Consider the following 14,196-nt stretch of genomic DNA (forward strand, 5'->3'; position numbering starts at 1 on the left):
TTTGATTGTCTGAAGTCTTCTTCTCTCAGCTCGTCAAAGTCATTCTCCATCCAGCTTTGTTCCATTGCTGGTGAGGAGCTGCGTTCCTTTGGAGGGGGAGAAGTGCTCTGATTTTTAGAATTTCCAGCTTTTCTGTACTGCTTTTTCCCCATCTTTGTGGTTTTATCTACCTTTGTCTTTGATGATGGTGAAGGACAGATGGGGTTTTGGTGGGATGTCCTTTCTGTTTATTATTTTTCCTTCTAACAGTCAGGACCCTCAGCTGCAGGTCTGCTGGAGTTTGCTCAAGGTCTACTCCAGACCCTGTTTGCCTGGGTATCAGCAGCAGAGGCTGCAGAAGAGTGAATATTGCTGAACAGCAAATGTTGCTTTCTGATCATTCCTCTGCAAGCTTCATCTCACAGGTGTACCCAGCCGTGTGAGCTGTGAGGTGTCATTCTGCCCCTAGTCGGAATGTCTCCCATTTAGGCTACTCGAGGGTCAAGGACCCACTTGAGCAGACAGTCTGTCCGTGTTCTCAGAGATCTCATGGTTTTAAGGGGAGAAATCCCTTTCGCTCAGCTCTCACCCTCTCTTTGCCTGTCACCATCTGTGTAAGATGTGACTTGCTCCTCTTTGCCTTCTTCCATGATTGTGAGGCTTCCTCAGACACATGAAACTGTAAGTCCAATTAAATGTCTTTCTTTGGTAAATTGCCCAGTCTCAGGTATGTCTTTATCAGCAGCATGAAGACAGATTAATATAATAAATTGATACCAGCAGTGGGGTGCTGCTGAAAAGATACCCAAAATGTGGAAGCAACTTTGGAACTGGGTAACAGGCAGAGGATGGACCAGTTTGAAGGGCTCAGAAGAACACAGGAAAATGTGAGAAAGTTTGGAACTTCCTAGAGACTTATTGAATGGCTTTGACCAAAAGCCTGATAGTGATATGGACAATAAGGTCCAGGCTGAGATGGTCTCAGATGGAGATAAGGAACTTGTTGGAAAGTGGAGCAAAGGTGACTCTTGTTATATTTTAGTAAAGATACTGGCAGCATTTTGCCCCTGTCCTAGAGATTTGTGGAACTTTGAACTTGGGAGAGATGATTTAGAGTATGTGGCAGAAGAAATGTCTAAGCAGCAAAGCATTCAAGAAGTGACTTGGGTGCTGCTAAAGGCATTCAGTTTCATAAGGGAAGCAGAGCATAAAAGTTTGGAAAATGTGCAGCCTGACAATGTGACAGAAAAGAAAATCCCATTTTCTGAAAAGAAATTCAAGCAGGCTGTAGAAATTTGTATAAGTAATGAGGAGCTGAATGTTAATCCCCAAGACAATGGGGAAAATGTCTCCAGGGCATGTCAGAGACCTTTGTGCCAGCCCCTCTCATCACAGTCCCAGAGGCCTAAGAGGAAAAAGTGGTTTCATGTGCCAGGTCCAAGGTCCCATGCTGTGTGCAGCCTAGGAACTTGGTGCCCTGCATGACTGAAAGGGGCAAATGACTCCAGCCATGACTGAAAGGGCCATGACTCCAGCCATGACTGAAAGGGGCAAATGTAAAGCTATGCCCATGGCTTCAGAGGGTGCAAGCCTCAAGCCTTGGCAGCTTCCACATGGTGTTGAGCCTGCCAGTGCACAGAAGTCAAGAATTGGGATTTGGGAATATCTGCCTAGATTTCAGAGGATGTATAGAAATGCCTGGATGTACAGGCAGAAGTTTGCCACAGGGGTGGGGCTCTCATGGAGAACCTCTGCTAAGGCAGTGAGGAAGGGAAATGTGGGGTCGGAGCCCTGCCACAGGATCCCTACTGGGGCACTGCCTGGTGGAGCTGTGAGAAGAGAGCCACTGTCCTCCCGACCCGAGAATAATAGATCCACCAACAGCTTGCACTGTGCACCTGGAAAAGTCACAGACATTCAATGCCAGCCCATCCATGGAAGTAGTCAGGAGGGAAGCTATACCCTGCAAAGCGACAAGGGTGGCGCTGCTCAAGACCATGGGAACCCACCTCTTGCATCAGCATAACCTGGATGTGAGACATGGAGTCAAAGGAGATCACTTTGGAGCTTTAAGATTTGACTGCCCTGCTGGATTTTGAACTTGTATGGGGCCTGTAGCCCCTTTGTTTTGGCTGATTTCTCCCATCTGGAATGACTGTATTTAGCCAATGCCTGTATCCCCATTGTATCTAGGAAGTAACTAACTTGTTTTTGATTTTTCTGGCTCATAGGTGGAAGGGACTTGCCTTGTCTCTGAGGAAGTTTTGTTTGGACTGTGGACTTCTGAATTAATGCTTAAATGAATTAAGACTTTGGGGGACTGTTGGGGAGGCATTATTCATTTTGAAATGTGAGGACATGAGATTTGGGAGGGGCCGGGGTGGAATGACATGGTTTGGCTGTGTTCCCACTCAGATCTCATCTTGAGTTATATTTCCCATAATTCCCACTGTTGTGGGAGGGACCTGGTGGGAGATAGTTAAATCATGGTGGTGGTTTTCCCCATACTGTTCTTGTGGTAGTGAATGGGTCTCATGAGATCTGATGGTTTTATAGGGAGAAACTTCTTTTGCTTGGCTCTCACTCTGTCTTTGCCTGCCACCATCCTAGTAAGATGTGACTTGCTCCTCTTTGCCTTCTGCCATGATTGTGAGGCTTTGCCAGCCACATGGAACTGTAAGTCCAATTAAATCTCTTTCTTTGCTAAATTGCCCAGTCTTGGGTATACCTTTACCAGCAGCATGAAAACAGAGTAATACACTGACCAATAAGTATGCTTTTTATTTTCTTTCCAGCTAAAGAATTACTTTTTCTCAATAATATCTTAGTGTCTATTAAACGTCCGTAAATGTTAAACACTATCTTATGTGATTCTATTCGTTATTTATCGTAAGAACCACTTCTGAGAAGACTTATGGCTCCCATGACAGAAGTCATCTCTCCTTTTGTTGTTCCCATGATTTCTATCCTATTAACTACATTAGTAAGATTCATACTTTTCTTTTATTGTTTTCCATACAAGTAGTTATTTTTTAAAGCTGCTGTTAGACTATCCACCTTCTTTTGTGTCTCCTTTCTCTCCTCTAACAAGTGACTTTGAATTAGCTATGAAGAAATAACAGTTACTGGATTTACAGGATGTGTGACATACTGCGCATCATTAGCTGAAAAAGAAAGGCAAACAATACGTACTTTGCCATGAAGAATATTTCTATTGCTTTTAGTAAGAGTTTATATTTTAACTGCCAGGACCTTGTTCAACTGGAGCCATAGAAAGGTTGGAAGAAAATAAGTTATAAATTTGCATGTTTCTCAAGGATCATGGATGAATTAAGCTATACAAAAACATAGTTTACATGTGACAGCTATATGAGAAATGATTGTGTCCCATCCATTAGCATCAACTTCTATTGCTGACATTCATTACATAAATGCATAGTAATCAAAGACTGTAACACACAAAAAAGATGGCCAGTAAGAAATATTCCGTATACTAAATGAATCTTTAAAAAGCAAAACTCGTAGCTTATCACAAATAAATAATAAAGTAATAATTTAAGGTCAATTGTACCGTATAAAGATTTCAAAAAAATCCAGATTATCTTGAAACTTGATTAGAGATTACATACTTGACTTTCTTCTCCCCTCTCTATCACACTAAGTCAAATCAGAGTCTAAGAAGCATTTCATATGTCCACTTACTCTGCTAAAGAAATTATAATCTTGCAGTAAAGGCTTACATTGTATAGTTTTTCAATACAAACACAGAGATTGTTACCAACATAATCATGTCATCACAAAACAATAATTCCTAATATTTTGGGGTCTCGAACTCTTAAAAATCTAACAGACACGATGGGCCCTCCATTACTATACCAAGGTTAAGTACTTCTATCTGGTTTGACATTTTCAGTATTACCTTCAGGGCTTGCAAAATGGGGTTGGTGTGATTTCAGGGTTTTCTGTCTCTCCTCCCTTCTTCCTTTTCTCCTCACCCCCTTTTCCCTTTCTCTCCCTTTCCCTCTGTCTTTTTCTGTCTCCCTCTCCATCCTCTTAGACATTTGTTTGACTATTTCTTTATCAAGCAAAATAGTCTTTAACTCTATTTTTATATAGAGACTGCTTAAGAAACAAGTATCAAATTGAGCCAGCCATGCCATTTCTTCTAAGTCAGTGATTGCTTATAATACCCAACTAGCTGGGAAATGAAGGTATGTAGAGGTAGGAAGAAGAGGCTGCTGGGAGAATATCACATCTATGAGCAAAATGTACAGAAAAAGGAAGGACGGAGCCTAGCTTTATCAGCCTTCGCTATTTTGCCTAGAATTAGTTTTATTCAATTAGAAATAAGGCAAATTGAAGAGAATCTCTGGGGTATCTGTTTGATATGAAGTTGATATGAAATTTCAAATCTAGGCTAAAATTTAGGCAAATTTTGGCCAAAACTTAGACAAGTTTAGGCAAAATTTAGGCAAACTTAGGTAAAATGTAGGCAAAATACTCTACCTTCCTCCCTCCTTTGCTCCCTTTTGTCTTCTCTCTCTGTCCCCACCCCTTTCTTTTCTTGCTTCCTTTTGGAATCACTAATGCTGTAAACAGGGGATTTGCCTTTCAAAGGATTCCTATATATTGATTAATGTTTCCACTAATGGAATCATCATGATTGTGACAACAAAATGAAAGAGATCGAGTAAATTTTGATATTTAGTTTAAAGATCCCTATGTTAAATTTGAATTAATCCCCAAGGTATCCTATCTTATGATGTTACTTGGATTTGAAATGAATAAGGCTGACCTACAAGAATTTATATATATCACATGTAAGGTTATGTGAGCTTGTCTGTACTACAAAAAAAGTAAAAAAGAAAGTATAATGCCATTGTGTCTTTTAAATAAAGTTATATTGTAAATTTCCTTATCAGTTTTTAAAGGCATTCTTCATAGGCAACTTGATGAAGTGGAAAGTTTAAGGCTTTCAGTACCAGGCAAAATTTGAATACCAACAACCCTAATATAAACAAAGATCATAATAACTTTTTCTATTACTATATGACATTGTGCAATTATTTAACTTTACTGATCCAAAATAGTTTTTTCATTATAGTAATGAAAATAATACTATTCCACAGAACTGTTAGCATTAATTTTGAGAGTGTAGAAAGAATGCCAATCATAAAATAGGTACTCAACAAAGAATGCAGCCCCCTGCTTCTCTTCACATACAAAATTTGGGGATATTAATTAAATTAGAACTTACCTAGGGTTATAGTGAAAGGCTTACATGAATTAATATTACAAATAACAACACAATGTGTAAATATTAGCCTTTATCAATGTTGTTGTTGTAATTGTTATTGTTACTGTATAGATATTAAGGTTTCACTCCTGGTGAAAATGTCTTCTGAGGTACTGTGTATTCCTGTGAATTCTCTTGGTGATTTCAAAGACAATTAGGATTCTAAATTTTAAAATTTCAACAACTTGTATGGGTACAAAAGGCAGAGGTACCCAGTGAATATCTGTTGCAGTTTATAAATCACAGTACTCTTCGAATGCAAGTCCCATGTTTAACATGAAACACAGATAATCAAGTACAACTAAACACCACTTTTTATTTCGTGTCATAAATCTCCCTCAGTACTTGTCTATCTGAGAGTTTTGGCTACTTTTAGAGATATTTTGTTTCAGTCCCCTTTGAAACAAGGGCAAGAAGAATGCCCTTGGCATGTGATATTTGCACCTGATGGGAACAACCCCGCAGATGGCCTAAAAGAGTCTCTGGTCCACTTCTGGGAATTTGTCACTCAGAAAGCCCACAGTTCACTAGATCCACGCACAATAGTTGAGAAGAGATGGGAACCATCTGCTGATAATTTCTGATGTGGAAAATTTCTAGAAGATTTTTGAATCTTTAAGAAAACCTCAAAACTGCAAATCTTTCCAAACCCAGAAGGATCTAAAATTTCCTTTCAGGGATTCCAAAGAGTTGTAAAACTCACAAATTCTCTGAAGTGATAGCCAAAATACTTGATAATCATCACTACTCTGAAAGCATTGTGCCATCCAGGTGGAAGGCAGTTTTCTCTCCATCAAATTCTGGCATATTCTTTGAAAAGCTTTTATGAGAACACAGTTCATGTAAGTTAATATTTTTACCTGGTGTGGAGAAGAAAATCTCTTTTCATATGTCAGCCTACTTCCTTCCAAGGAAAAACGGAAACCTTTTCTTCTTATGCTGTCTTCGGATTCCGATTTTCGGACTCTGTCGTTTTCTCTTCTTCTCCAGACTGTTCTTTCTGTTTCTTTTCTTTCTTCTATTTTCAGCTCTTTTCACTTTTGGAGCTCAACTTAGACGCTACTGAAGAACTCTCTGAAAAAACTCCTATCCCACCAGCACCACTGAAGTCTCTTGATTCAGCAGATGCGGCCGCAGCTGCTGCCTAGAAGGGCGCAAAGTAGGTGGAAGTTGCATATAAACTTAAAAAATAATTATCATGTTACTGCTTAATTGAGCTTCAATATCATGAAGATAATCTTGAAAAACAATTCTCCATTTCGTTCAGTATTTTAGAAAACAGTACATTGTTATTAGACCAATCAATGAATAAAATGGGCAGTCATATGGAAGATGACACATATGACTTTTATGAGAACCTTTAAGCTCTGTCCTCACACTATGATGCCTAATTATCTAATAATATGAGCAAGACACTCAAAGATCATAATAACTTTTTCTATAATTTGAACAATATTTTAAGAAGGAAATAATTTAGGAATTAAAGGTTTCCTATTTAAACCTGGTAGACATTTGCCTTTGATTCCATTTTCACACAATAAAGAAATTGAATTATTAAATGTAATTCAATCAAGTATTTTATTTTAATTACATTTTTCGCTGTGATTTAAATTGAGTATTTCACTAAGAAATGCACAGCAAAGACATGACACAGATTGTTTATTTGAGAATCCTAGATCATGGCATCTGCATGAATTTGTAAAGTATAACTGTGGTTTTGGCAGAAAGATGGTGTTTAATATTGTTGCTATTACATCAGTATACTTTGACCTTTATTACATATTTAGGAATACTCAGTGATAAAAGGGAATTGTATTCAATATACAAAAAAAGACAAAAATAGGCAATTGGATTAGTTAGTGCCATTAAGTCAAGCAAATATAATTAGAAAAATTCTTGCCTTATTTTGAAGGCTCGTCAAGTCCGAATTAAAGGATTTGTAGAGTAGGAGGCAGAGAGTGCTAATGTTTTAATGTTTACACACTAGTGATTTACCGATGTAACCCACAAGCTTGCATTTATACACTTTATATAAAAGAGAACAAATATTGAATAAGCCTTTGCCTTTCCAGACTCAATGAAATAATTTTCTTAGTTTAATTCTGGTTTTTTGACCCTTACCACCTCTGGTGATACTGCAATGAAGAAGCAACTGTAACTGAATTCCTCTTCCCCTAAGAAAATACTTCAACTGAGGACATGTCGGTTTATCTACTCTGCAAGTTTGAGTAAATGAGGCCTTTGTTAATAGTTAATTTCCTCAAGGAGTCACAAGGGAGAAAAAAAGTCAGTAAAGCAGTTATAATTATCCGTGTTTTGATGCCATTACTATTGACAGAGATCACTGCAATAAACTATTAACTTCTTAATAAACAAACAGGCTTCTAGCACTTACCAAACACATATGACATATTTCTAATGTCAACTACCTTGCCACTGACCTCAACATTTAGGTCAAAGAATTTAGATAAAGAAAAACAAAGGACTGTATGCTTGTTCACTATACCTGAGCTTCTTCTTGTTGCTTTTTCAACTGTTCGAGCATCTGCTGAAATTCAGCTTCCTTCTGTTCAGCCTCTTCCAATGTGGCCTGATTCTGTTCCTCATAGGCCATGGCCACCACAGCCAAGATCAGATTTATTAGATAGAATGAGCCCAAGAAAATGACCAGCACAAAAAATATCATGTATGTTTTCCCAGCAGCACGTAGTGTCTGCAAAATGGAAGAGAGATTTTAAAAAATTGTTTACAGGATGTTACAAACTCACACTCTAAGTAATAAAGTATTCTACAGCAATTCTCTTGAGCTCAGTGTTTTAGGATTCTCAGAAAAATCATTTTATCTGTTCTTACCAGTTGATAAAGGTTTTCCCAGAAGTCTTGAGTCATGAGACGAAATAAGGACAAAAAGGCCCAACTAAAGGTGTCAAAGCTCGTGTAGCCATAGTTGGGGTTTCTACCAGCCTTCACACAGATGTATCCTTCAGGACACTGGCTGTAATTAGGTTAGAGGAAAGAGAGGAAGTCAGTAACTGCAAGTCTGCTAATTGGTTTTCCTGTTTTAATAGATGCCAGTGTCTATTTTATACGGGCACTAGAAGAAAGCCGATTTCTCTCACCTTACCCCGTACTTAGCTCAGCACTATGTGGACTGATTTATATAATAACAGAATCTATTAGATCTGCTTTGTGGATTCCTCTGTGATTCATAATTGTCATTATTATATTTATCATGTCTCCATATAAAAGCAATAATATCATGATTAGTATCTTCTGGGACTTAAGGACAGATAAAAAAAACTCTGTAAGGAAAAAGTTGATTTTCACTGAAGATGTCATGAGGCAAAAATGTGTGTAAGTGTGGGAACAGAGCAAAGAAGTGAGAAAAGGATAGGTGGGGCTCGCCACAAGGAGTGAATGACACTGTGTGGTAAAAATGTCATAGGAGGACCTTGAAGATCAAGCAGGAGGGGCTTCAGTGTCTTGCCTCACACTTCTGAGCTGAACCATCTTGGGCAAGTTACTTAATGTGCTAATCTTCAGGCACCTCGCATGTGAGAATGGGCTAATAAGAGAACCTGTCTCACGACTTTGCAAACATTGAAGAAGATATTGTATGTAAAGCGTTTAGTACACTACACACAAGGCATGAAAATCAATTGATTTACTTATCATTGGAAGCGGAAGATAAAGGAAGCATAGTGCTGATCATAGAAGTCAAAAGGAAAGCCTATTATCACTGGGAATTTTGCTAAAGGTATTAGCTACCAATGTCCACAGTATCATCGTCCAAAGAAAGTACATTAGACTTTTGCGTGTGACTCTAAAATCTCACTAAATAGAGAACATTAACTGCATTTTAAAATTTTCCTAGGCTTTAGTTTCATGTTTCTTAATAGCAAACATTTGGGTGATCCCAATAATAACAATTACAAGCACTTATTGAGCGATCTAAACAGCTATACATTTATTAATCCACTTCATCATCACAAAAACCCTATTATTATACCCACTTGTCGTATGAGGAAACGAAGGCAAGTAGAAGTGAGATTATATGATGGAGTCAAAGTGTGAATCTATGCAGACTCTCCAGTTTGTTTTTAACCACTTTGCTAACATATGTTAAATACTCCCCATGTCTCAGATATTAACATTATCTTCAGAGATCTTATATTTTAAGCCGTAGAGAACACATTAGTATATATAAAATATCACACTTATAAAAAGTATGTGCTTAAGAATTCTATTGAGCTTCAGATGCATATTATACTGTTTTATTCTCTATTTTACATTGAATTAATTTGGAAGATTAGATGTGACCTAGCATAGGAAAATAATTGCAGCAAATGACTGTGTGAAGGAGGTGAGAATCTACACTTATCCTGGATATTCTGAGAGTCACCATGAAGTAGAATTTATGGAGGGTTTCGAGTGAGGAGTGAGTGGGACTGGATGAGTGGGAGGTGGCAGGTTGTTGACACTGATGGAGTAGTGTGGACTGAAACTCAGTAGGAAGCATCACTTACCCTGCATCTGAGCTGTTGCCACAAAGCAGAGCATCATTTTGCCCTTCTAAAAAATAAAAGTGACCTATTTGAAGAGAAAGGAATAGAATCATTAAAAGCCTGTAAAACACTTCAGTCACCCCGTTTAGGTGGCAAAGCTCACAAATGTTTTCAAACATAATGAGATGGATAAACTAATAAATATATACGGCTAAAGAGATTTTTCAAAATGTTGAACAAATATCAATATATAACATTTTGATTGTACAAATGGTTAGCAAATCTATGTTAAAAGAAAATGTTCAGAACGAATTACTATGATAACATTAGTATATCAGCATTCATTGCAAATATAAGCTCAAATTGCGTGGGATACATCAAGAAAGAGCTACCAGTCTATTGCTGGGCACAAAAAGTAAGAAAGAAGAAAGCTTTGTTGTTTCTAGGTGTTTTCATGCAAATAAAATTTTACTTTACATATACTTTTTTTCCCTGGGCTCAAAATAGATTCAGACATTTTTTTCCTGCCAATTTTAACTTCATTTCCTGTGAGAAGTGGGCTTAGGTATTTATTCCCTCTTATGATGTTGTAAATAAGTGTTTTGCTTGAAATTTTGCTTGATTTCTGCCTTTCAAATGAAGAAAATAAACTTGTTTCTTTGGAGAGATACGTTGTCTAAGTTTATCTAGCTTTTATTTTAAGCTATGGAGAACTATCTAGTTTTATTTTAAGGTATTGCATATAACTTCAGTAAGTTGCAAAGATGATCTCAGAAAACCTGCACACACATGTGAACATATGTATTTTTATATTAACATACAAACATGCACACACACAAGAAAAATGACAGAGGGGCTGGGCTCAATGTTAAGAAATCATGCTGAACTATATGACATGAGATTATTCTGATGTTCATACCTTAAATATAATCAAACTAAACTGGTAACTACAATACAACGATGACACTAAAGGTACTAATTAGAGTATGAATAAGTGAATGGCTAAATCAGGATTACTTAACCTTCTGAGGAGCGCACAAATTCTTATTTCATCTTGATAAATGGTTTCTCTATTTTCAGATACAGCATGTGTGCTCAATACATATGTTGCATCAACCAAATAGGGCCAAATTATTTCTCTTCAGTCTTCTTAACACATTTCAGTGGAATACACTGAATAGTTCAAACTACTGATTTATTTATCAAAATGACTGAAAATGCCTGATTAATGTCTACCAAATAAACATTTTTCAATATGGCATAATACAAAATTACTTTCAACATGAGTATAAGACAATACATTTTCAAATGAGAACTTTTACTATATCAACGGACAGATAAGAAAAAAAGGAATAAGGTATCATTTGATATCTTTATTATATGTGTTAAATCATCTTAAATTAGTCTAAGTCACTTGGTTCACATCTAAATTGAGATAATTTCTATGATATATAATATTCAATATTTAGAGAACTAAACAACTTAATGGTTTATAGAGTATATCTTACTTTTATCCTCAATATATTCATCCCAGTTAAACATGCTCACTGTCCTATTGAAAGTGGTACCATTCCCATCCAATGAGTTGTTAAAGAAGGAAGTAATATTTATTTCAAAGGAAGAATTATCTGGAGGCCATTGCAAACATTTATTTCGTAGGTTGCCCATGAACAACTGTAATCCTATTAGCGCAAACACGCTTAGACAGAACACAGTCAAGATCATGACATCAGAAAGCTTCTTCACTGACTGGATCAGGGCCCCCACAATGGTCTTCAGGCCTACAAATAAAATCAGAAGGAGGAATTTAAATATGCTACTCAACAGCTATTTTACCGGCAAAAATATCATGAGCTTGTCCTGGAAAATAAAAATGTCATGCAGAATGCCAACAATATTAGTTTAATGTTTGTGATTGAATAACATTTTCATGAAAAGCCTGCTAGCTGGTGAAAATGAATGAAAGCAGAACTTGTACGTTCATTAGAACACTGTGAATGGAAATGAACCAAATGTGTATTTCCAAACACTCCTTAGAGCAAAAGAATGATTTTGTTATTCATGCTTAAACATCAACCTTGTGTAAATATTTTGCTTTTATTTGCAGATGTCTTACTCCCTAACCCCTTACTGGTTTTAGAAAAGTCTATATGAATAGAGTAGTAAGAAATCTTGAAGTCGATGAATTATGAGGTTATATATTTGTGAATTCGGCAAGCTTGAGTATGGGTTAAAAAAAGGAAGACATCTGAAATCTGAGCCCCATGCAGCACTCATGCTATCCCTTGCTCTTTCATTTATCTGCAGCTTAAAAGATTGCCAGTTTTAGGCCTAAATTGTCAAATTTGCATCAATCTGAATGTCTCATAGTTTAGCTTCTATGCGGAAAGCTTGATGTTATAGGATGCAAACCATGTAGCCTGTTACTGCAAATGCCTCATGCAACACTTGTTAAACTCAAAGGCTGATTTAGAATAGTTTTAAAGAAAGCAATGAGTAAAAAGCAAAGAATCAAATCCATCCAAAAAATGATGTACCAATTCTTGCTTTTTTTACATATTTATTTGCAATATGCAACTAGCAACAAGGCTTCTGCACAAAAGCTGTGATTGGTAGCACCACTGTAGCTAAAGTCAGCCTCGGTGTTTAACCTAGCTCTCACCTGGAATGACTGAAATTGTTTTCAATGCTCGGAGAACTCTGAATGTTCTCAACGCTGAGACATTGCCCAGGTCCACAAACTCTGTCACATATCTGTAATAGGGGGTTCACACACAAACACAATGACAGAACACAAGAAACAGTTGGAGATATAAGGGGCCTACCACCTTATACCATTTTCTTCTTACCTGGAATTACAGAAATAGTTTTCAAAGCTCTCAAGACTCTGAAAGTTCGAAGAGCTGAAACATTGCCTAGGTTTACAAATTCTGTTACATACCTGTAGAATTAAATCAGAGTTATTCAGAATTTAGGGAAATCTATGTCTGCCTTGGTCTTTCATCAAGACCTTTTAATTTCATGAGTGTTGCCATCAGATTTCCCAATTAAGAGGAAAATGGCATTGTCATCAATCATAATCTCTGTTATTTGGGAAACTTTATTACTTTACAGTGCTAATTGAAACCAAAGACATGTAATTTACCATGATAGTTCCTAATTTCTCCAAACTGAATAATTTGATTGGAAGAAAATATGATTACTAAGAAAATGTTTGGTCTGTCAAGGCAAGCCACCAAGGAAAATATAGTACAGGCTCCCACCAGTGATTTACTCTTCCAGGAGAGAAAATGTCTTAAGATACTTACGCAAAAGTAATGACTGTGAAATCCAACCAATTCCATGGATCCCGTAAAAATGTGAAATCTTCTAAACAAAAGCCCCTTGCAAGTATTTTAATAAGTGATTCAAAAGTATAAATTCCTGTAAAGGTATACCTGAGAGAAAATAGCCAAGTTCACATTAAAAATCTAGTGGTCAATTTACATGTACATATCTTAAAGATGACATAAACAGCAAACAAAAATCAGACACTTCCCTGTTGGTCTCCCTATGATATAGAGTTTAGGTGGAGCTTAAGTCAAAAAAGAAACATTAAATTCCAAATGACATTCTCATTGACTAAATAAATAAATATTGCGTTTTCCACATTAATTAATTTAAAGGATCCAAATAATGTGGCTCTATATGAAGACATAATCTGAAATACACTGGCCTTCAGTCTGATTGGAGCAAATAGGTATTAATCCAAAAATGAGTGAAGCATTCATATTTTATAAAATGTGCACCATTAAAAGCCATCAAACATATCCTAGTAACACGTAGAACTGTGATAGTCATTTAAAAGGAACATAAAACTATGTATACTTTTTATCAGTAGATTTTAGTAAATCACTGGTGATCTTCAAAAGAGCATTAAGACTCACAAAGAAGATAAAGGGCTGCAGATAACGGCAGTCAAACTAGTGCAGTAATTTGCACAACTGAGTGAGCCCACTACAAGCTTTGTCCTAGAAGGCATTTCGTGATACACATGAACTTGAATCGGGGTCTGGTTAACAGTAGCTAGCATGATTTGTTAAAGAAATTGAGGAGGTCTCAAGGTGTTAAAAGCACAATACGAAACATAAAGGGAGGTCAATATTGAAAAATATTTATACTTACTCCACATTCTTTGTCCAGTCTGGAGGGTTACTCATGGTCATAAATACACAGTTGGTAAGAATAGTGCACATAATGAGCATATTGAATAAAGTAGAAGAATATCGTCAAGGAAGACAAAGTTCAACGGAAAAATCTTACTTTCATGCACTACCATGCCTTCACCACCATGAAGTTTAAAACTTTAGTGCTTATTATTATTTTGTTGCTTATTATTCTATCATTGACCTTTTTTTTTTTTTTTTTTTTTTTTTT

The 14,196-nt window shown here is 36.6% G+C and overlaps 1 protein-coding gene across 1 annotated transcript in view; it reads right to left on the reverse strand.

Annotated features, from left to right (window-relative positions):
• SCN2A (sodium voltage-gated channel alpha subunit 2) overlaps positions 1-14,196 on the reverse strand; it is a 172,276-nt gene that overhangs the window by 80,854 nt on the left and 77,226 nt on the right. Inside the window, 10 exon segments of the mRNA XM_017889182.1 lie at positions 6,136-6,259; positions 6,261-6,302; positions 6,304-6,419; positions 7,782-7,988; positions 8,129-8,270; positions 9,802-9,865; positions 11,289-11,561; positions 12,443-12,534; positions 13,089-13,217; positions 13,945-14,034. Of these exon segments, the coding sequence (XP_017744671.1) occupies positions 6,136-6,259; positions 6,261-6,302; positions 6,304-6,419; positions 7,782-7,988; positions 8,129-8,270; positions 9,802-9,865; positions 11,289-11,561; positions 12,443-12,534; positions 13,089-13,217; positions 13,945-14,034 (1,279 nt within the window).

This window comes from Rhinopithecus bieti, unplaced genomic scaffold (assembly GCF_001698545.2).
Source record: "Rhinopithecus bieti isolate Rb0 unplaced genomic scaffold, ASM169854v2 scaffold_18745, whole genome shotgun sequence".
NCBI classification, from domain to species: domain Eukaryota; kingdom Metazoa; phylum Chordata; class Mammalia; order Primates; family Cercopithecidae; genus Rhinopithecus; species Rhinopithecus bieti.